Source organism: Taudactylus pleione, unplaced genomic scaffold (genome assembly GCF_031769625.1).
Source record: "Taudactylus pleione unplaced genomic scaffold, aTauple2 ptg000134l, whole genome shotgun sequence".
Lineage (NCBI taxonomy): Eukaryota > Metazoa > Chordata > Amphibia > Anura > Myobatrachidae > Taudactylus > Taudactylus pleione.
In genome coordinates, this window is record NW_028284536.1 from 1,250,718 (window position 1) to 1,276,162 (window position 25,445).

Genomic DNA, 25,445 nt, shown 5'->3' on the forward strand with positions numbered 1-25,445 from the left:
ACTGTGACCCATGTGGGAGGTAATGATGGAGGAAATAGGCTGCAGTGGGTGATATAATATATCTGGTCCTACAATGCACCTTCTCCCTTCCTCATATCACTGTGACCCATGTGGGCGGTAATGATGGAGGAAATAGGCTGCAGTGGGTGATATAATACATCTGGTCCTACAATGCACCTTCCCCCTTCCTCATATCACTGTGACCCATGTGGGAGGTAATGATGGAGGAAATAGGCTGCAGTGGGTGATATAATACATCTGGTCCTACAATGCACCTTCCCCCTTCCTCATATCACTGTGACCCATGTGGGAGGTAATGAAGGAGGAAATAGGCTGCAGTGGGTGATATAATACATCTGGTCCTACAATGCACCTTCCTCCTTCCTCAGATCACTGTGACCCATGTGGGAGGTAATGATGGAGGAAATAGGCTGCAGTGGGTGACATAATACATCTGGTCCTACAATGCACCTTCCCCCTTCCTCATATCACTGTGACCCATGTGGGAGGTAATGATGGAGGAAATAGGCTGCAGTGGGTGATATAATACATCTGGTCCTACAATGCACCTTCCCCCTTCCTCATATCACTGTGACCCATGTGGGAGGTAATGATGGAGGAAATAGGCTGCAGTGGGTGATATAATACATCTGGTCCTACAATGCACCTTCCCCCTTCCTCATATCACTGTGACCCATGTGGGCGGTAATGAAGAAGGAAATAGGCTGCAGTGGGTGATATAATACATCTGGTCCTACAATGCACCTTCCCCCATCCTCCCATCACTGTGATCCATGTGGGAGGTAATGATGGAGGAAATAGGCTGCAGTGGGTGATATAATACATCTGGTCCTACAATGCACCTTCCCCCTTCCTCATATCACTGTGACCCATATGGGAGGTAATGATGAAGGAAATAGGCTGCAGTGGCTGATATAATACATCTGGTCCTACAATGCACCTTCCCCTTCCTCATATCACTGTGACCCATGTGGTAGGTAATGATGGAGGAATTTGGCTGCAGTGGGTGATATAATACATCTGGTCCTACAATGCACCTTCCCCCATCCTCTAATCAATGTGACACATATGGGAGGTAATGATGGAGGAAATAGGCTGCAGTGGGTGATATAATACATCTGGTCCTACAATGCACCTTCCCCCATCCTCACATCACTCTGACCCATGTGGGGGTAATGATGGAGGAAATAGGCTGCAGTGGGTGATATAATACATCTGGTCCTACAATGCACCATCCCCCTTCCTCATATCACTGTGACCCATATGGGAGGTAATGATGAAGGAAATAGGCTGCAGTGGGTGACATAATACATCTGGTCCTACAATGCACCTTCCCCCTTCCTCATATCACTGTGACCCATGTGGTAGGTAATAATGGAGGAATTTGGCTGCAGTGGGTGATATAATACATCTTGTCCTATAATCCACCTTCCCCCATCCTCACAGCACTGTGACCTATGTGGGAGGTAATGATGGAGGAAATAGGCTGCAGTGGGTGATACAATACATATGGTCCTACAATGCACCTTCCTCCTTCCTCAGATCACTGTGACTCATGTGGGAGGTAATGATGGAGGAAATAGGCTGCAGTGGGTGATATAATACATCTGGTCCTACAATGCACCGTCCCCCATCCTCACATCACTGTGACCCATGTGGGAGGAAATGATCAAGGAAATAGGCTGCAGTGGGTGATATAATACATCTGGTCCTACAATGCATCTTCCCCCTTCCTCACATCACTCTGACCCATGTGGGAGGTAATGATGGAGGAAATAGGCTGCAGTGGGTGATATAATACATCTGGTCCTACAATGTACCTTCCCCCTTCTCATATCACTGGGACCCATGTGGGAGGTAATGATGGAGGAAATAGGCTGCAGTGGGTGATATAATACATCTGGTCCTACAATGCACCTTCCCCCTTCCTCATATCACTGTGACCCATGTGGGAGGTAATGATGGAGGAAATAGGCTGCAGTGGGTGATATAATACATCTGGTCCTACAATGCACCTTCCTCCTTCCTCAGAACACTGTGACCCATGTGGGAGGTAATGATGGAGGAAATAGGCTGCAGTTGGTGATATAATACATCTGGTCCTACAATGCACCTTCCCCCTTCCTCATATCACTGTGACCCATGTGGGAGGTAATGATGGAGGAAATAGGCTGCAGTGGGTGATATAATACATCTGGTCCTACAATGCACCTTCCTCCATCCTCAGATCACTGTGACCCATGTGGGAGGTAATAATGGAGGAAATAGGCTGCAGTGGGTGATACAATACATCTGGTCCTACAATGCACCTTCCCCCATCCTCACATCACTGTGACCCATGTGGGAGGTAGTGATGGAGGAAATAGGCTGCAGTTGGTGATATAATACATCTGGTCCTACAATGCACCTTCCTCCTTCCTCAGATCATTGTGTCCCATGTGGGAGGTAATGATGGAGGAAATAGGCTGCAGTGGGTGATATAATACATCTGGTCCTACAATGCACCTTCCTCCTTCCTGATATCACTGTGACCCATGTGGGAGGTAATGATGGAGGAAATAGGCTGCAGTGGGTGATATAATACATCTGGTCCTACAATGCACCTTCCCCCTTCCTCATATCACTGTGACCCATGTGGGAGGTAATGATGGAGGAAATAGGCTGCAGTGGGTGATATAATATATCTGGTCCTACAATGCACCTTCTCCCTTCCTCATATCACTGTGACCCATGTGGGCGGTAATGATGGAGGAAATAGGCTGCAGTGGGTGATATAATATAACTGGTCCTACAATGCACCTTCTCCCTTCCTCATATCACTGTGACCCATGTGGGCGGTAATGATGGAGGAAATAGGCTGCAGTGGGTGATATAATACATCTGGTCCTACAATGCACCTTCCCCCTTCCTCATATCACTGTGACCCATGTGGGAGGTAATGATGGAGGAAATAGGCTGCAGTGGGTGATATAATACATCTGGTCCTACAATGCACCTTCCCCCTTCCTCATATCACTGTGACCCATGTGGGAGGTAATGATGGAGGAAATAGGCTGCAGTGGGTGATATAATACATCTGGTCCTACAATGCACCTTCCTCCTTCCTCAGATCACTGTGACCCATGTGGGAGGTAATGATGGAGGAAATAGGCTGCAGTGGGTGATATAATATATCTGGTCCTACAATGCACCTTCTCCCTTCCTCATATCACTGTGACCCATGTGGTCGGTAATGATGGAGGAAATAGGCTGCAGTGGGTGATATAATACATCTGGTCCTACAATGCACCTTCCCCCATCCTCACATCACTGTGACCCATGTGGGAGGTAGTGATGGAGGAAATAGGCTGCAGTTGGTGATATAATACATCTGGTCCTACAATGCACCTTCCTCCTTCCTCAGATCATTGTGTCCCATGTGGGAGGTAATGATGGAGGAAATAGGCTGCAGTGGGTGATATAATACATCTGGTCCTACAATGCACCTTCCTCCTTCCTCATATCACTGTGACCCATGTGGGAGGTAATGATGGAGGAAATAGGCTGCAGTGGGTGATATAATACATCTGGTCCTACAATGCACCTTCCCCCTTCCTCATATCACTGTGACCCATGTGGGAGGTAATGATGGAGGAAATAGGCTGCAGTGGGTGATATAATATATCTGGTCCTACAATGCACCTTCTCCCTTCCTCATATCACTGTGACCCATGTGGGCGGTAATGATGGAGGAAATAGGCTGCAGTGGGTGATATAATACATCTGGTCCTACAATGCACCTTCCCCTATCCTCATATCACTGTGACCCATGTGGGAGGTAATGATGGAGGAAATAGGCTGCAGTGGGTGATATAATATAACTGGTCCTACAATGCACCTTCTCCCTTCCTCATATCACTGTGACCCATGTGGGCGGTAATGATGGAGGAAATAGGCTGCAGTGGGTGATATAATACATCTGGTCCTACAATGCACCTTCCCCCTTCCTCATATCACTGTGACCCATGTGGGAGGTAATGATGGAGGAAATAGGCTGCAGTGGGTGATATAATACATCTGGTCCTACAATGCACCTTCCCCCTTCCTCATATCACTGTGACCCATGTGGGAGGTAATGATGGAGGAAATAGGCTGCAGTGGGTGATATAATACATCTGGTCCTACAATGCACCTTCCTCCTTCCTCAGATCACTGTGACCCATGTGGGAGGTAATGATGGAGGAAATAGGCTGCAGTGGGTGATATAATATATCTGGTCCTACAATGCACCTTCTCCCTTCCTCATATCACTGTGACCCATGTGGTCGGTAATGATGGAGGAAATAGGCTGCAGTGGGTGATATAATACATCTGGTCCTACAATGCACCTTCCTCCTTCCTCACATCACTGTGACCGATGTGGGAGGTAAAGTTAAAGGAGTGATGGATACTGTGGCATCTCTGCATCTTATGAGACTCCTGTCTCACATCACCATTACTCTCCATGACACAGTGATATCGGAGTCACCTATAGTACATAGGATAATACTATACAGATAATTTGCTCATACACACATGTGGGTATCAGTGAGAAAGTTTAACTACATTAAATATCGAGTGTAATTTTGGGATCTGGTATACAATATTTTTAATATTTATTTATAGTTTATTGAAGAGTTCAACTTTTTTGGTGGACAAGAGTTGTGATATGATACATGGGTCTCCATAATTATATGACAGATTATAAATATTTATAAATCTTTATTTATATCTGGGCTGTGAGTCCAAGTAATTGTCTTGTTTTATGCTTGGACAAAATTTTTTAAATGTAACAAGTCTCATCAAAGTAACCAGGGCTTCAGCCTGTCTATCCATGTAGTAATGTGTGTATCTTGTGTATATAATATATTATGTAGCTAATAATTCTCCAGCTCATCCTCATGTCTGTGTGTGACCAGGACACTGAGCTCCACTTACCAATAGGATCCATGCACTGTATGTGACAGGCATAGTTACAGCATTTCTTGCTGCCATCACAGTCCCAGTCACTTCCACACTCCGGATTAGGGTCTTTTTTACATGCAATTAATGTTGGGGTCACCTGACATCTTCCTGGTTTATCACCTGGGTAGAAAAACAAAAAGATTCCTCATTACCTGGTTATTAGGTGTAATACACTGATAATTCTATTATACAGGTATGTGGATAATAAAATTAATACCAGCAGTGACATTGGCTTAGTTTGAAAGACATTTTAGTCAAATGAAGTAAGTATTACAGTGTAGATACATTATTTTATTGGCATATAACTTATAATCACTTTTAGATTAAACAAAAACAGAAACCACACAAATGTAACAAATCACAGTTTAGCTGAGTTTTTACCAGTCGGGAGAAGGATCTGCCCTGAGTGAAAAGCTTTGTAACTATATAAATTAACTCTCAAACCTTTCACATGTTTTCAATGAAACTAACACACCAATAATGTTATTTAGATGATCTTGTTGCAGCAGCAGGTATAATGTGTAGGATGTTCTGGTCTGGTGATGAAAATATTTGGCTGGAGATTGATCCCTATAGGTTATAGTTAGGAGCTATTGCAAATGCCCCATTCCTGCTCTCACCGATTCAGCTACAAGTATAGATAAAGCTAAAACCCGTATGAGAGATGAGCAGTCCAGGTTTTCATGAAAACCAAACACACCTGAACTTTGGAGCTCAGAGTTGAACCGAGTCCTGACTTAGGGCCTGATTCAGAGCCGGACGCAATTAGCGCTCGCCGTCCTGAAAAAAGGGGTGGCTATTCAAATGAACCGTTCGCTGTTTGCGGTCTGTTCACGCCTCTAGGTCTGAACGAGCGAACAAAACTTGCGGTCGTTTTTTGGGAAACTACGCCCCCTGGCCGCTCGCATCCTACGTCATGTCCGCTATTTATTAGATTAATCGAGTACATCGAACAGGGAATGAGCTGCTCGCTATACTTGTGGCTGGTGTTTGCTACCACAATTTTGCGAGCAGTTCTGGCTAAAAAAAAACACAGTGACGTTGTCAATGACGCTGCTGTTTTAATTAAGCACACCCATTAAACGCCCGTTTTGACCTTTAAACACGCCTGCGATCGGATCTCCACTCCCCGTTTTCAAGCACCTTCCCCTGTTACCACCCACATACGCCTCATTCTGTCACTCAAAATAGCAGGCATTCGCTATTTTGCGAGCACGCGATTTTCGGCCGCACTGCCTGGTTCGAGCATGTGTATTACGATCCGTACGCATGCGCAGTTGGGCAAACATCGTTCGGAGCGAACGAGCAGCCACTTGCGTCCGGCTCTGAATCAGGCCCTTAGATCACTTTTGGGGTTCCGGATAGAACCGAGTCCTGGCTAGGGTATTCTAGGAAGTCAGATCTCAGATAAAAACACATGTGTTTTGATTGCATGTAAATCCCTCCCTTGTGATTTCTGGGAACCAAAATAGGTCCAAGTTACAATGATTTTTAGCTTTTTTATAATCTTTTTTTAAAGAAATCCAAAACTGAAACAAAACAAAAACACTGGGGTCGGCGCACATCTCTACTAAATACACACACACAGCCAGGACTGCCTGCAGCTCTTCAGGCCCTTACAGTATAGTGTATTGGAAAAGCTGTGCACCATGTGAGATGTCCTGGTGCGCAGTCTATGGTAACTCAGGCCCTTACAGTATAGTGTATTGGGAAAGCTGTGCACCATGTGAGACGGCCTGGTGTGCAGTCTATGGTAACTCGGGCCCTTACAGTATAGTGTATTGGGAAAGCTGTGCACCATGTGAGATGCCCTGGTGCGCAGTCTATGGTAACTCATGCCCTTACAGAATAGTGTATTGGGAAAGCTGTGCACCATGTGAGATGCCCTGGTGCGCAGTCTATGGTAACTCAGGCCCTTACAGTATAGTGTATTGGGAAAGCTGTGCACCATGTGAGATGCCCTGGTGCGCAGTCTATGGTAACTCAGGCCCTTACAGTATAGTGTATTGGGAAAGCTGTGCACCATGTGAGATGCCCTGGTGCGCAGTCTACGGTAACTCAGGCCCTTACAGTATAGTCTATTGGGAAAGCTGTGCACTATGTGAGATGCCATGGTGTGCAGTCTATGGTAACTCAGGCCCTTACAGTATAGTGTATTGGGAAAGCTGTGCACCATGTGAGATGTCCTGGTGCGCAGTCTATGGTAACTCAGGCCCTTACAGTATAGTGTATTGGGAAAGCTGTGCACCATGTGAGATGCCCTGGTACGCAGTGTATGGTAACTCAGGCCCTTACAGTATAGTGTATTGGGAAAGCTGTGCACCATGTGAGATGCCCTGGTGCACAGTCTATGGTAACTCAGGCCCTTACAGTGTAGTGTATTGGGAAAGCTGTGCACCATGTGAGATGCCCTTGTACGCAGTCTATGGTAACTCAGGCCCTTACAGTATATTGTATTGGGAAAGCTGTGCACCATGTGAGATGTCCTGGTGCGCAGTCTATGGTAACTCAGGCCCTTACAGTATAGTGTATGGGGAAAGCTGTGCACAATGTGAGACACAGGGCGTTCTGCAGTTTATGGTAACTCAGGCCCTTACAGTATAGTCTAATGGGAAAGCTGAGCACCATGTGAGATGCCCTGGTGTGCAGTCTATGGTAACTCAAGCCCTTACAGTATAGTGTATTGGGAAAGCTGTGCACAATGTGAGACACCCTGTTCCGCAGTTTATGGTAACTCAGGCCTTTACAGTATAGTCTATTGGGAAAGCTGAGCACCATGTGAGATGCCCTGGTGCGCAGTCTATGGTAACTCAGGCCCTTACAGTATAGTCTATTGGGAAAGCTGTGCACCATGTGAGATGCCCTGGTGTGCAGTCTATGGTAACTCAGGCCCTTAAAGTATAGTGTATTGGGAAAGCTGAGCACCACGTGAGATGCCCTGGTGCGCAGTCTACGGTAACTCAGGCCCTTACAGTATAGTGTATTGAGAAAGCTGTGTACCATTTGAGACACCCTTTTCCGCAGTCTAAGGTAACTCAGGCCCTTACAGTATATTGTATTGGGAAAGCTGTGCACAATATGAGATGCCCTGGTGCTCAGTCTATGGTAACTCAGGCCCTTACAGTTTATTGTACTGGGAAAGCTGTGCTCCATGTGAGATGCCCTGGTGCGCAGTCTATGGTAACTCAGGCCCTTACAGTATGGTGTATTGGGAAAGCTGTGCACCATGTGAGATGCCCTGGTGCACAGTCTATGGTAACTCAGGCCCTTACAGTATAGTGTATTGGGAAAGCTGTGCACCATGTGATATGCCCTGGTGCGCAGTCTATGGTAACTCAGGCCCTTACAGTATAGTGTATTGGGAAAGCTGTGCACCATGTGAGATGTCCTGGTGCGCAGTCTATGGTAACTCAGGCCCTTACAGTATATTGTATTGGGAAAGCTGTGCACCACGTGAGATGTCCTGGTGCGCAGTCTATGGTAGCTCAGGCCCTTACAGTATAGTGTATTGGGAAAGCTGTGCACCATGTGAGATGTCCTGGTGCGCAGTCTATGGTAACTCAGGCCCTTACAGTATATTGTATTGGGAAAGCTGTGCACCAAGTGAGATGCCTTGGTGCGCAGTCTATGGTAACTCAGGCCCTTACAGTATAGAGTATTGGGAATGCTGAGCACCATGTGAGATGCCCTGGTGCGCAGTCTATGGTAACTCAGGCCCTTACAGTATAGTGTATTGGGAAAGCTGTGCACCATGTGAGATGCCCTGGTGCGCAGTCTATGGTAACTCAGGCCCTTACAGTATAGAGTATTGGGAATGCTGAGCACCATGTGAGATGCCCTGGTGCGCAGTCTATGGTAACTCAGGCCCTTACAGTATAGTGTATTGGGAAAGCTGTGCACCATATGAGATGCCCTGGTGTGCAGTCTATGGTAACTCAGGCCCTTACAGTATAGAGTATTGGGAATGCTGAGCACCATGTGAGATGCCCTGGTGCGCAGTCTATGGTAACTCAGGCCCTTACAGTATAGTGTATTGGGAAAGCTGTGCACCATATGAGATGCTCTGGTGCGCAGTCTATGGTAACTCAGGCCCTTACAGTATAGTGTATTGATAAAGCTGTGCACCATTTGAGACACCCTTTTCCGCAGTCTATGGTAACTCAGGCCCTTACAGTATATTGTATTGGGAAAGCTGTGCACCATGTGAGATGCCCTGGTGCGCAGTCTATGGTAACTCAGGCCCTTACAGTATAGTGTATTGGGAAAGCTGTGCACCATGTGAGATGCCCTGGTGCTCAGTCTATGGTAACTCAGGCCCTTACATTATAGTGTATTGGGAAAGCTGTGCAACATTTGAGATGCCCTGGTTCGCAGTCTATGGTAACTCAGGCCCTTACAGTAAAGTGTATTGGGAAAGCTGTGCACCATGTGAGATGCCCTGGTGCGCAGTCTATGGTAACTCAGGCCCTTACATTATAGTGTATTGGGAAAGCTGTGCACCATTTGAGATGCCCTGGTGCGCAGTCTATGGTAACTCAGGCCCTTACAGTAAAGTGTATTGGGAAAGCTGTGCACCATGTGAGATGCCCTGGTGCGCAGTCTATGGTAACTCAGGCCCTTACAGTATAGTGTATTGGGAAAGCTGTGCACCATGTGAGATGCCCTGGTGCACAGTCTATGGTAACTCAGGCCCTTACAGTATAGTGTATTGGGAAAGCTGTGCACCATGTGAGATGCCCTGGTGCACAGTCTATGGTAACTCAGGCCCTTACAGTATAGTGTATTGGGAAAGCTGTGCACCATGTGAGATGCCCTGGTGCGCAGTCTATGGTAACTCTAGTTACCTCACATGTCACTCACTTTATTCCAGATCTCTTTGGGCCTGATTCAGTTTAGGACACAAGCAGTTTTTTAAATCCATCCATGCAATTATGGTAATGCAGCATTACGCCCTCTGCATGAATTATTTGTCCGAGCTGAGCTGTACAATGCAGCATCAGATACTCTGCTAGAACATCAGCCGGCTAAGTGACCCATAGGTGTCACATAAGCCGGCCACAGCAGATGAGAGAAAGGATAGGAAACTTCCATCAGTCTAATTAGATCCCGCCTTCTTCTATGCCCCCCAAATGGTAGCAACAAGCCTCCGTTTTGGGATACAGAGACCATGGCTGCCCCCTCTCCGCCCACAAATGGCAGCAGACTGTCAATCACTGATAGACTGCTGCCAGTCAGTGCACATGTGCGGTACAGGTCAGGTACCTGCACAGATTCCCGACCATCACTGCTGAATCAGGGCCTGTGTCTGTACATTAATGGGGCTGAGTCTGAGTAACACGGATCTCTGTTCTCTGATGTGAATGGAGAGTCTGCATACAGCACATGCACAGGGGCAATCTTACACATCATTGCTTTTATCTGTCCTGTTCTGAGGTGGACGCAGCTTGACCAGATCAGTATTTCCATGAAATATCATCTTGTGTACAGAAACTTTGTTATGGGATAGCAATCACCTGTAATGGGCATGACTTGTTGGCATGCCATGGGGGTGCTGTGGGCATGTATTGTGCATACGGGGAAGGAACGCCTGTTCTGGCAGAAACTAATGCGCTGGGCAGTATTATATTAGAGGGTGGCAAAGCTTTCCCTTTGCGTATACACAGACACCCACATTACCCTTATACAATCTCACATTACCATCAGTTGGTAGATCTGGCTTCCATGGCTGCCAGTGACTACAGCCCCTGTGCATGTGATATTAGGATGCTGTTTGCTATGGTGATGTTTCTTATCAATTACTTGCACTATAAGTGACTATTTGAGGTGGTGATTGTGGTGATTGTGGTGATTGTGCTCTTTCTTTCACAATGTATTATAGAAAATTTGGGAAATGTGCAATATATGTCTGGTAAATATATCCTTATATCGCTGTCAGGCATAGTTACTAGATACAATTGGATTGTTTTTACCTTTGCATTATAGCACATGTAATAAGTGACTGTCAGGTCTTGCTGGGGTTTGTAGTTTCATGAATTTAAGTTTTGTATTTAAAAACTAACTAAGAAGGATTTCAGCATGACTGTCACACTGTTCCCCAATTGGGCATTTTTATGGGGAAAAAAGGATGCAACCATGTCCAGGCTCAGACTGGGCTGCTGAGGAATCGGGTATTTCCCCGGTGGGGCCCACTATGTTGTGGCCATCACCTTTGTGTGAGGGGGCTGGACTTAGCGTTCACCCCCGTTCATGGGGGTGTACGCTGCCTATTCAACAACAATGGAGATGGAGCTCCACTGCACCAGACCCCTACCAATTCAGCTCCCGGTACAAAGTTACGCTCATGGCCAATGAAGCTACGCCCACTCGCGTGAGCCTAAAGCTCCACCCTCTCATGGAAGCCCAAAGTAACTACCATTTACCCCCACAGTAATCCATCAGTAAATGAGCTGACAGTTTTATACTGCAGTGGACACTAAAATGATGAAAAAAGTGAAGCAGCAGAGGCTAAGCTGCCTACAGAAGACTGGACAAGGGACATACTGAGCAGAGGAATAGCACATGTATCCCCACAGGTCAGTGTAATATCTGGTGCTGCTCTGCCTGCTCTGTGGGAGCTTTCTCTGGGGCTGTATATTTTTTTGTTTATGTATATATGTGTGCGTGTGTGTATATATATATATATATATAATGTATGTGTATATACACACATAGATACATACCCACATACAGGGTCAGGTGGGTACAGACCCTGATTCAGCAAGGATCGCTATTCTGCTAGAATGCACGCAGCGCAGTTACTATTATTAGCGGTGAATTGCAAATGTTTGCAATCACATTGCGATCACAGCTTACCATAAGGACGCCCACCTCCCCTTATACACATCCGTATACTTGGCAACATAGAGAAATAATCTGTAACATTGAGTAACATGGGACCCATACGCATAGGTTATGCAGGTCAGACCTCACTCAGGAATTGCTATCTTCAGGTCACGCTATGAGGCCTTAGGCTGCGTATGGTATTGCAGTGGATAATTTAGGCGTGCCATTGCAACACCGTCCAATGCACTTGCACACCTGCATTTGCCTGACCACCCCCTGTCACCACCCACAAACGGCACTTGCTGTCAATCACTGGGCTCGGTGTCTGCGTAGCCTCTGCAAATGCATGTCCCATCGTAATTGCTAGTTCGCGCACGTGCACTGCGATCCATGTGCAATGTGAATTAATCGATCGATGACGTGCACATTTGCAACTGCAATCATTGCTGAATCAGGCCCTTTATCCATCGTGCATGTGCTATAAAATAAATGTGGTTATTAGCACCAATTGGTGGAGCTCCCACTATCCCAAATTGTAATAGTAAATATGTAATTTCCATATGAGTTGAATAAATATTAGCCATAATTTATCCTGCATTTAACCTGCAACTTATCTGGTTGATAAATAACAATTATTTTCCAACCAAAAATGTAAAAGCATTGGCATATATTGGGGTCACATTAGACCCCATTGCACAAACAGACAATTGTAAAAAGAATTGTCCACTGTGGTAGAAATAATTTCTGCTAAGTATTATGTCCAAGAACCCTAGAGAGAAATGAATGAGTACAGTTATTTCCTGCTGACAGTTACTGCCAGAATCTTGTCTCTTTTCAAAAATTTTCTTGAAATTTGGTTAATGTGGGAACATTTTGTGATAATATCTTTCAGGCACCCTGGTGATATATACACACATTTATTACCATGCATTGTTTATCTATTTATTCTGGGTGAGATATTCTGTGACTGAACTGGGTGGTTACTTTATTTGTTTCCTATAGCACGGTTACTATGTTGATGCAGTGGGGCTGATTCTGGGGTGGGAACAAAGCAAAAAACCTGTAATCCTGCACCTTGGTAAAACCATGCTGCCCTGCAGGTGGGGGAGACGGAACATGGGCAGAGAGTGAGGTTTGGATGGGACATTTCCTAGCACAAATCAGAATTACAATGAACAGTGATACTATCACCTAATATCATCTTAGAATCAGCCCCTGTATGACCTGAAATGTAGCTAATAATAATGAGGATGTTGCCAGCAATATCATGTCAGAAATAGGACACACCTACAGCTACAGTGATTCTGAGCATGCTTCTATTATTACTCTACCTTTGTAATAAACAAAGTTAAAGAACACCCTATTATAATGTTACTTTACCTGTATGGTTCTAAAGGTTCTTAAGAAATGACAGGAACCCCCAGGTGTGACTGATAATTGCTGAGCATGGCTCCGTGTCTAAACCCATAGCTAATTACCTTGAGTCATACTTACAGCCATGTGCCCAGGCATTGCAAACCATCCTCAAAGACTCTACCTCTGTACAGTACTTGTAGCTTAATATTAATTGGATAATATTCCTGAAGACTGAGTTTTGTGCAGTATAGATGTAAACATTTTATATACAGTACAATCCAACCACAGAGGAATGACCTTTATGCCACTGGGGTTCTCATTGCAGAAAATAATGTAACAGAATGAAACACATTGACACATAGACAAGGAAGCGTTTACCTGTTACACCACAATATATAATGATGAACTTGATAACATTGTACTTTGTTATTCGATTGAAGCCACAGCTGTGTGACTGCTGAATCACTAGTGTAAAGTGAGCTCCTTATTTCATTTATATCCAAAACAGTGGAGCAGTCACAGTATTAAAGCCAGCAGCTTATTGCGAGAGGTGGAGTGTACTGGGACCTGTGTGTACTGGGACCTGTGTGTACTGGGACCTGTGTGTACTGGAGGTTCTACCTACACTTGTAATCCAGCCACATGCTGAGACCTCTGCAGGATTAAAACCGAGGAACATTGATACCAACAGGCGGGAACTCAGATCTGTTACCACCTAACAGAGGAATCTCTCTCTAATTATGGACCCTACATGGAATTGTAAACTATCTCCACTTCCAACTGCTGCAGTAATGAATTAAGTAAAGGACATATAAGGAATTATTTTGTGTACAATGGGTGAACTCAAAGTTATATGTGTTTCTATATTTAAAGGCTGTTGTAGTATAAGATACAAACTGATTTTATCACAATACATACCCAAATAGAGTGATGAAATTATCTATCTATCTATCTATCTAATATATATATATATATATATATATATATATATATATATATATATATATATATATAATATCTATCCCATATCTATCTATCTATCTATCTATCTATCTATCTATCTATCTATCTATCTGTCTGTCTGTCTGTCTGTCTGTCTGTCTGTCTATCTATCTATCTATCTATCTATCTATCTCATATCTCTCTAATCTCTATCTCTCTTATATCTATTCATCTCATCATAGGAGAAGACTCATGCGATTTTATATAAACAAACTGATAACTAACCATTTTTTAAATATATTCAGACACTACCAATTACATTTTTGTATATTTGTGTCTATCAAAGCCAGATTAGAATTTTTTTCTGACTATCAGCATAACTGTCAATAAGTACAAAAAATCTTTCTTTATATTTAATTCATATACATTATTTGTAGCGTCAGGGTTATAAACAACCATTAAGTGATCACTGGTTTATTTTACATTTAAAAGGACATGCACTGTCATCAAATTAATTATCCACCATTCTATTGATGCTTATTGTATCAGATTGAGTCACTATGTAGGTGTCAATAATTGTGGCCAATTCTTTTAAGCCTAACCAGTTTTCATAGTTGACTCATCCTCATCACTGGTTGGTCTCTTGGAAAATGTTGTTTTTTTTCCCAGCAGCAGCATTTGGAGGTGAAATTGAAGCAGGAGATGTCATTGTGTAATCATGTGCAACTTGAGCTGACAACTTGCTCATGAGGAGCTCTTCGCATCTTTTAAAATCTGTATCAGTTGGAATGAAAGACATTAAGTATGACTTAAACCTATGTAGGATCAAGTATGGTTGCCAAAATATATTGATCCATTTGCAAGAAGTTGCAAACCCTTTGGTCTTGGCAAATTGAATAAAAAACTAGATCTACAATAAATTTAGGGGAATCACTTCATTTTATCTCCTCCTTCAGCTTCTCTAGTTGCTTATTTAGTATTTTTAATTAAGGGAATAATCTTACACAATTTGAAATGGTTTCAGTAGCTTGCATAAAAAGAAGAGTATTCTCCACTGTTCTGGAATAATTTACATTGCCCCCACTCACAGTCCCTTTATGATGACATGTTATGTTTATTTGGATGTCTTGTTGATGTTGCTCCAGTCGCTGAAGCTTATAAATGATGGAATTGCACCTGGTCACTATTTATCCATGTTGTTGATAGTTGATGCAGGACTGCTTAATATTTTACAGGATATTTTCAGATTCTTCTAAATAGTTTGTATGAACTTGCTGCAAATGATGTAACAAGGAGGAATTGCCTAGATTCCTTACCTCCACAAATGTTAGGATTTGGGAAAAAATTATTCCACTTGAAAGAGGTGACTTTTTCTTCTTAGAGATGTGAATTCATCTTTGCCGATCATACTACAAATGTGCACACACATTGCACCATGCAATTACCCACAGCAGCATACACTGAGCTAAGCTAAGGTGCACACTGCGATCGCACCATGCATTCCTATACTGGCACAGATGTGAATGCAATACACTTAACCACTCATGGGCACACGCCTCGCACCATGCACAGCAAAGATGCAGCAGGACACATCTGTATGTTCAGCCATGACAATATACTACTTCTTCTTATCACTGGCAAGAACTTCTGCCACTGGTGGCTTTAACACAAAAAGCATCCTCCTTCAAAATTTTATAAACTTCTTCCTGTCCAACACATTCATTTTCAACATCCTCATTAGCATCATAGTGTATCATATGATCCTTATATCATCATAATGAGTGTATCCTAAACCAATTATAAAAAAACTTAATGTTCTAAACCTATATAGATCATCTACCAATTTATCTCAATTGGTAGATGGTCTATGTGGGTTTAGAAAATTAAGTTTATAAAATAATTGAATTAGGATATACTAATTATGTCTGTTCACTACCAATTGATTGATGGTATTGGTCATCATGTTTTTTATGATTGTTACGGTTGTCTGGGGCTCCAGACAACCAGAATACCTTAAGGAGTGAGACACCAGGAGACTTAAGGTGAAATAAACTTAAGTGACTTTATTGTCACAAAAAAACAGGCAAGAATGTATGAAAGAATATTTCAAAGTACAAATGGTGTGGCTGAATGCCGATAGTACGGCCAAGGAACCGATGGTGTGGCTACAGAACTGATGGTGCGGTTAAGGAGCCGATGGTGCAGCTAAGGAGCCGATGCTGTGGCAGAAGAGCCAGTAGAATGACCAGAGGTAAATGCTATGGCTTGGGAGCCGATGACGCAGCTTAGGAGCTGTTGATGTGGATGCAGAGCCAGTAGAGTGGCCAGAGGTTGATGTTGCTGCTAGGGAACCAATGATGCAGCTTAGGAGCCATTGATGTGGCTGGAGAGCCAGTAGAGTGACCGGAGGCCGATGTTTCGGCTAGAGAGCCGATGATGCAGCTTAGGAGCTGTTGGTGCAGCAAGGTGCTGCTGATGTGGTTGGAGAGCCAGTAGTGGCAAGAGGCTGATGTAGCAGTTTGTGAGCTGAGAAACAGTCTGTGCACTGGTGCAGCTTGGAGGCTAGGAAACAGTCTGTGCACTGGTGCTGCTTGGAAGCCAGGAGACAGTTTGTGCAACGGTGCAGTTTGGAAGCAGGGAAAATGGCTCCATAAACAGGAATGGTAAAAGTTGTAGAACAGATCAACAAACACAGCATGTCAGCATATAAAACCGGCAGTGAGTGCAGGGGTGGCTGTATACTTATGAGATGCAGGATCCAATCAGAGACAATTCCTGGAGAGTAATTCCTAATCAAAGGCATTTGTGTACCTACTCTGCATCTAGACAGCTAGTTAATGAGCACATGAGATCAGTAGACAGACAGGCAGGAAAGACAGGCTATGAGCTGTACACAGACAAGACAGGATTAGATGCAATATCCCAGTCGCAACAATGGCTGGAACCTGCCACCAAGATGATCCGCTACCCGCAGATCCTAACAATGATTTAGAAGTTCTAAAGTTTGATTTATATATGAACGGTCTGGATAGCGATTTGCACATTTGTGAGATGTTTCACTATGTATACTATGGCACTTTTTATTATATAGTGGCACCTTTTTGCTATTATATTGAACATAAGTCATGTCTGTTTAGATTTATGCCTATTTATGCTATTTTTACATTTATTACATTGTAATAACATGTATTTTATATCATGCACTACATATCTATGTATTTTTGGTTTTGCGGTTACCATGGTAACTACAACAGAGACATCTCTGCAATGTCAACTCTGTGCACCGCATGGGGACTGATGATGTGGCGTCTGAGACCGTTGATTGCTCCATGACCGGAAGCTTGCTTGTCACGGTCTGCCAGCCGATCCCTCCAGATACGCCAATCTGAGAATCACTGCCTATGACTTTTACAAGTTCTCAGCATGTGTGGTTAAATAAACTGGATAGCTGCCACCAGCAGAAGTAAACGGTAATGCTAAAGCATAAGGTGGGCATCTGCTCCCACCTGCACACACAATAATCAATATTTAGAAAAATAGGTAACATGAGTCATATGAGGCCATTGGTCATAATTCTAGTTCTGGAACTGTGTTTTTAATGTTTTAATTCAAGTATATCTTCAAAGCTTAGTTACAAAAAGTTACAAGATTATAGTAATATTAAAATAAAAGGGTTCACACAATTACTTGCAAGTTCCAAGATAGAAAAGAAAATAACAAATTTGGACAAACAAACCACACCATTGACTAAAGTGGTTCGGGGATGAGGCAACCCAATGTCAAAGTTTGGATCATCTGTACCTTATGATAGCTCTCTCAGAATGAACACTGAACTACTAGTGTGTTACATTTTTATGCATGTTTCTTCAGCATCTCCCCTCACCACCCTCCTCGGAGTGATTTTAACCCGTTTTAGCCCAGAGTGAATTGTCTCTCTAGCTGTGGCTCCAGGGTCTCTCTGTCATTTGTGCAGGGGTTATTTTATTTTACCTTCAGTTCTGTAAGAAGTTGAGCTCCAACACTTATGTCAATAAACATAGACCTGGACTTAGGTAAGGGAATCCACACCTTTTGAAGACTATGTGTATCTGGTATAAGCAATCCTGCTTTGATCTCTGTTAGGGAACAGTACACAAAGCTCTTAATGACTTATGTTAGCAGAGCCTGGTCAGATGTCTTGTAATTTCTAGGGACATCTTTCTTATGTGCCATATATGCCATAAACAGAATTTCCTGTAACCTTTCGATAAATATTTGCTGGTCATCTTCAAAGGCTTGTCATTTCCTATACACAAATAACATTACATGTACATTTACAAGGTTCAGTTACGGGTTTTCTGGCACAATCATGTGCAGTTACATTATGCCCATGAGGAGGCAAAATCCGCTTTTTCGCTACATTGCTGACCAGAAGTATGGGCATGCATGTGGAGACAGAAATAGAATGTCCGTGGGGTGAGTGTGAGCATTTATATTATACACTTGTTTTTGCATCCTGATCAAAGGGTGTGTTACCCCAAAATGTTGTTGATTGAATAAAACCACTGTATTGTTTTGCATTTCCACAAGCCTCTGAGTGCTGCCTCGTGTGTTGCATGTATGATGAGGATGCTGTCTCCTCTATAAGGAAGGCAAGGGAGCAGGTAAAAAAGTCTTACTACATTCTTGAGTGCCGGATCATTTTTGGTAAAGTAGGTAAAGTCCGGCAGTCTCAATACCATATGCAAATTCTGCTCCAGTGTCCTAGTCCAAGAAGAACTGCTTTCTGCTCCACATGTACATCATCAAAGTAGGGACGGCACTCAGGTTTTTGTTATTGCAAAAAAGTATGTAATTGGTTATATCTATGAACATCAAGTCAACGTTTTGGTGCCTGCAAGCACCTTGGTCAAAATAAAAATAGTCATAAAAATTACACATACAGACCATGTTTCAGAGCCAAAACTCTTTTATAAAGACATCATGTGAGCATGGTTTTTGTATATGAGGATCTGTATGTAGGTGCTTTTCTAGTGTATGTCTATGTGTACCAATGTACAGTATAAATAAACAAAAGGTGGCATGTTTTACATTATAAAAGAGAATGTGTATCGAGGGAGGATCCTGAATCTTTGGGTAGCCCCAAACACCCCCGCTAGAGTGTCTGATTGTATCTATATAATATGAGTGTATCTATATAATATGAGTATATGTAGGCTGGCTATGTCAACCCTTTAAGTCGTGGCACACTTGAAGAACGCAAGTTCTGTGACTGATTAACACCAGGGGAAATGGAAACTTGACACCAGCCAGACACAGAATCTGTGTAATTTATATGTGTCCCAATTAAAAGGATGATACGGCAAGACTCTGTGTATGTAACTTTGTACACGTGCATGTATGTATATAAGTGTCTGTTACATCCCCTCCCACCACTGTATAGTGGCCCTTTGTTTGCACATTGAAAGCTTAAACCATCTTCTTTCTGGTGAGGGTAGCTCATGGCTTAAGCTTGATACAGCCTAATTCAGAGGTAGACACTAATGCAGATGCTACTGTGAATTTATGTTAATGGGGCAACCGATGGGCTGTCTACTGAGATGCTCACTGGCTGAGGCTATAATCTGCTTCAATGTGCAAATAGTCGCATGGTTTAACAGACATCAACCTTACAGTTGCTCAGAATGTCCAATGGTACATTGTCTTAGGTGCCAGTGGAAAGTGTCTTCCAACCCAGGCCTTGACACCGGCATGTCCCACCAATAAAAGCCACCAATAAAAGCCACCATCCAGTCACCGCAAAAGAACGCCTATTAGAATTGCATACATCTCCATGCAATTCCGATCTGCGCCCCCCAGTGTGTGCAGTGTCTCTGACGCATGCACAGATTTAAAACATATGAGGATTGTGCCCAATGTTCTAAATGCAGCCAATTCTGCTTCAGCCCAGAGTCTCCCTGGTACATAACCTACAAAACTTGCATGTAAGCAAAGGAATAATGCACTATTGCATCTCTCTCATTGTTTGCTTCCATATTTAATGATTTGATACGGAGGACTACGATTGTGGACACCGGGTATAACTCTTTCCTATTACAGAGTGGCTGCGATTGTGGGAAGCCATGGAATCCAGATTTACTAATGCCAGTTTCTGCAGGGCTAATGTGAGACTACAGGTGGCTTCATTCAGGAGATACCCTAACCACAGCCGCAGATACATCATTTGTACTGACTCTTACACTAGCACAGTGGTTCCCAAACTGCGCTTTTGCACCCTGGGGTGCCTCGGGACACTTGCAGGGGTGCCTTAGGTTGGTGGTCCAGCACAAAATCTAATTATTTATGGTTTATGTAATGTAAACATGTGCACAAACTGAAGCACAAACCTGTCCACCACTATATAACTGAGCCTAAGGATGACATATAAGCACAATTTACATCACTTTAGTATATTTTGTTCTGAATTTCTCAATAACAAATGTTTGGCTTAGGGGTGCCATGAAAACAATACTGATGCACTAGGGCACCGTGATTTAAAAAAGTTTGGGAACCACTGCACTAGCCCCATGCTCAGTGTAAGACTCCATCACTAACACTCGCTATTTGCTGTGTCCCACTAAGATTAAGCCCATTATCACTAGCTATATAAACTAAAGTGTATTCTTCATTGATGAGCTTATTAAATTAAATTAAGTCCATTTTACAGATTTATTAGGCAGTGCTCATTTTTTTGCATACTTTATACATAACTCCTGATGGTGTGGTGGCATCATTACTTGTAATTCTGATGGAAGTCAGCCTCTTTGTGTGCTGTGTGTTCGCATCCATAGGCTGGCAGAAGGGGTGTGTAGGAAATGCTGTTTGATTTTGGCTGGGGGGAGGAGGGCATGAGTGTTGTGTGACTAGTAGTACCAGCCCTGAGCAGACCCCACACTCAGACCACAATATCATGGCATTAGATACAATGTATTATACTGCTGGCATTAGGTACATTGTGCTGATAGGGGAATTAGTATGATTTACTGCCGGACCCATGCTCGGCTGTTGGAATCCCGACAGCGGCATCCCGGCAGAGGAGGAAATCCTGATCGTCGAAGGTAAGTATCTACTAACCTATTTCTAACCCCCTATGCCTAACCCTCCTTTAGAGTGCTTAACCCTAACCTCCCCCCAATTGCCTAAACCTAATCCCCCCTCTAAGTGCCTAAACCTAACTCCCAATTCCCCACTGCCTAACCCTAAATCCCCACCGGGGGTGCCTAACCCTAACCCTCCCTCCTCCTATCCTAAACCTAACCTCCCAGGGGGTTGCCTAACCCTAATTCCTACCGGGAGCCCTAAACCTAACCATCCCCCCCGTGGCTATCCATGCTCGGCACCAGGCATCCCTTCGATCAGGATGCCGGGCGTCGGGCTCCCGGCATAGGTCTAATGACAGGCATCAGGATTATGACTGCATACCACTGATAGGATATTGGGACAGTAGCCATTACTTATTAATTCATACTATTATATAAGACATTGAGACCTTTGTGCTATTCTTACCACTAAATCTATGTAATTGGGATGTTGGGGGTATTACTGTATGTTGTATTGTTATGATTTTATAATCTCAGTTTTATTATTTTATATTTTACTGTAGGTGTGCAGGTCCGGATTTCTGAATTCTGAACACACCTGAATTTAGGGGTTCCAATTAGAACCAGGTTAAGGTTCTGATTCACTTTTGTGACCCGGTTTCGGATCTGTTGCCAGTTCAGAACTCGGATTTAAAAAACAAATTTGGGTTTTGGATTCGGACATTTTAGCTGTTTTTATCAATTTTTATCTATATAATGCATTTTATTTCTTGTATTTGCTGTAGTATTTGTTTCACAGTAGAGATGAGAAACTTACTCAAAATTGTTCCACCAATGTTCCCACATTTTGCTGGTATAAATTAGTCTTTTGTGTTCCCATAAGGGCTGTCAAGAGCCGTCCCGGTCCGGGCCAAGGTGGCGTGGCCTAATTGCAGGAGGCATGGCCACTCCTTCTTAGAAAACAAAAGAATAAACTTGGTTACAGCGCCGTGAAGGTGCCATGGGGGCACTTCTGAGCCCCTCAGCCCAGCGCAAATCTAGGGGGGAGCGCTATCAGTGTGATCGCTCCAACCACAGGCAGAGGAGACGGCTCTTACTACTGCTCAGTAGCTGCGAGCAGTCTCCCACTGCAGCCCGCACCGGGCCCCTCCAGCAAGCCCGGGCCCGTGTTATTAGTACCTACTCACCCCCTCCCCTGGTTTCCAGACTCCCAAACCACAACCACAACACATAGTATAATTAAATATCTGTCCCCATCCTAGAACTATATACTCTGTAACATATAATTCATAGCAGTATGGATATAGCCTATGCTGGCTGGTAAGTCTGAGTGAGGACTAAATAATGGATATTTGTATTGTTACTGGGAACATTTTCTGGAGTGGTGGATTTTTAATTTGACATTTCATTATTTATATTTGCTATATTTATATAGCTTTATGCTGCTTTATCGACACACAGTATTATTAATTCCATGTTTTAAATATATACTACTCTAAACACAGTTATCATTCTGTAATTAAAAGGGTGAATTCAAAATGTTGTTCTATTCTAAAAGAGGCAAAATAAGGTTACCAAAGGCTACGAGGCTCATACTGTATGTTTCATAATAACTAAGAAAAAAAGAAAGATATTCCTCACTCATGAATTGGATACTATTGTAATAATTTCCAATTACTTGGTAGGTATCTTCTATCATCTAGTGACCCATATCATTACTGAAGATGAGTTCGGACATAATTCTAATTTCATTTTCAGACAAAATTGTAGCTTTAATGAGGTATTTATAGGCTAAACAATACACAAGTTCTATTGAGCCGTATATTGAAAAAGAAAATGACTAAAACATGTCCTTTATTTCGATCCTAAAATGGGTCAGCAAAATATTGTTATTTTGGATATCATATAAAGTTCTTCACTGTTCATAATAAACTGTAGTGTGTGAAAGTGAATGAAAATATTACCAGCAAAAGTCTCTTTATTGTCTGTGTCTCTTCAAAGTTGTAATTATTATTCCAACAATTATGACTACTGTAGTCCATTTGAAGGGTGTCATTAGAATACAAGACCCAGGGTCTCGTCACTTACAGCCTACTCCTATATATCACATTGTCATGCTATATTCATGTAAATTGGCTTTCTTCATAAGAGTTCAATCCCATATATATTAGTTTATATATTCATTCACATATGAGCCGCGCTAATTGTTATGAGGTGCGTGTTCCAACCAGAGAGAGCAAATGTACTTACTGTATGTAGCTCAATTATTATATGTCTCATACCTGCGATGTTCCAAAAGGTTATATAAACACATGATTTATTATCATTGAATTAGGAAACAACATATCCCATAATGATGCTAAATTACAATTGAACAAATTGGTGATAGTATTATACTGTATAGTGACATCTGAAGCTGGAGTCAGTAGTTACTGATGACTTACATTCCATCATCATCTTATTAGATATTGAAGCAAATCCCACATAGATATTACATCATAGACATATGGAACTCTATTGTTGCAATATTATATTGTAGTACCAGTATCACAGGTTACGATTGTCAGCAACAAGTATAAAATTGTAACTCAATTAGGGATGAAGGCAAATCCCACAACAATACTGTATCGCAAATCATCAAAGCTCTGTCGCTTCTTCCAGTATAGTTATTCCTGCACTAAAGGCCGTTAATTGGCAACTAACATACTATTTTGTTATATTAATCTTTTCTCTCCTGTCTTTACTCTACGCAGATATTAATACTTCTATGTTGTTATTGGGGAATTAATATGATTAGTCCCTGGTCCAACTTTAGGGATTTCTGTAGATCCCATATATTAAATAGTAGATTGTTTATAGCCCCTATTAGGTCCTAATTTACATGCGTTTACATACAGAACTAATATTGTCCTGCTTCTCATCCCACTGTTGTCTGGAGCACAGAGTGTTATATCACAATATAAATCTTCATCATAACATTGTTAGATCATGATTATTAAGGCACATGTATATATGTCTCATATTCAGCACACATGAGTACCGGTATTTACCTTCTCCCTCATTCGCCTATGAGAGCAAATAGTCATATGCAGCAAAGTGGTGCGGGGTAAGACTGGCAATGTCATACCTACGGTATATGGCCAATATGTGCACAGTTGGGCATTGAATTCCCCTCTAATACTGCAGAACAAACATCATCAATAGAAATCAGTTTTTCGCTAAGTAATCTCCATGACTGCACAATAATTTCTACCCTAATACTAAAACTGTGGCATCTGCACCCAGTACACTGGGAAGGGGTGATATCACTATATGGTACTGTATAGACTTACCACATGATGGGCGTGGTTTGCCAGGTGGAGTATTTGTACCATGGATCGCATAACCATTTAGGGTAGCACACCAACAGTAACCAGTGCTGCCACTACACTGCAGTGGAAGGTAGTATCCATAGTCATCACACTGAGGTACAAAAGCTCCTCTTGGTAGTGGATTCTGTCCAAGCACACGGTTACGTTCCTTTGCACAGGGGCCTATAAAAATATAAAGTCTGGTCAATTAGCAGGAACCTAACACTGGACAGTTAAAAGAGTGAAGAATAAATCCTATGGGCCATAGTTTTCACGTATGTGGCAATAAAAAAATTAGGCTCCATGGCCAGTACAGGGGAGGGATCCTTCAGATCCTTTCCTTAGAAACTGTCCACAAAGGATAACAGCATGTGAAGATAGCATCAGCTACCGGGGCCAAACCATGGAATGCTTTATGTTACAGAGCTTGGTAAATTTGGCGTATGGGTATCCCCTGATAATGGATGTTGTAGAGTAATCTCATATTTGACAGTGACATAATATTCATAAAGCACCAGATGATGTACACTAGGTCTCTCTTCTATATTCCAAGTCCCAGTAACTGGCCCATTACTGTTCCATTTTTGGCATTATCATAAGAAAAATCACAGAGATGCAATGTAGCACAGTCTTCACATACAAATATTAAACTAAAATATTTCCACAATTAAATTAAAATAATTTTCAGGTTAATATTCATAAATGTAACAATTTTTATGATTTTGGTAGATTTGTGCCCATAAATTCACATTCTCAAGTAATTCGCACCTGGATAATAATAATAACAATAACATGCAAAATTAATGTATAGACCAGAGGTTCCCAAACGCGGTCCTCAAGGCACCGCAACAGTTCCTGTATTAGAGATAGTGATGGCTGAGCACAGGTGATAAATCAAACTGACTGAGGTATT

General features: G+C 42.7%; 1 protein-coding gene across 1 annotated transcript in view; it reads right to left on the bottom strand.

Moving 5' to 3' along the window:
• LOC148523016 (uncharacterized) overlaps positions 1-25,445 on the bottom strand; it is a gene marked incomplete at its 5' end in the record, with an annotated part of 321,274 nt that overhangs the window by 283,771 nt on the left and 12,058 nt on the right. The window contains 2 exons of the mRNA XM_088473293.1: positions 4,978-5,124; positions 24,515-24,715. Of these exons, the coding sequence (XP_088329419.1) occupies positions 4,978-5,124; positions 24,515-24,715 (348 nt within the window). The remainder of the gene's footprint in view (positions 1-4,977; positions 5,125-24,514; positions 24,716-25,445) is intronic.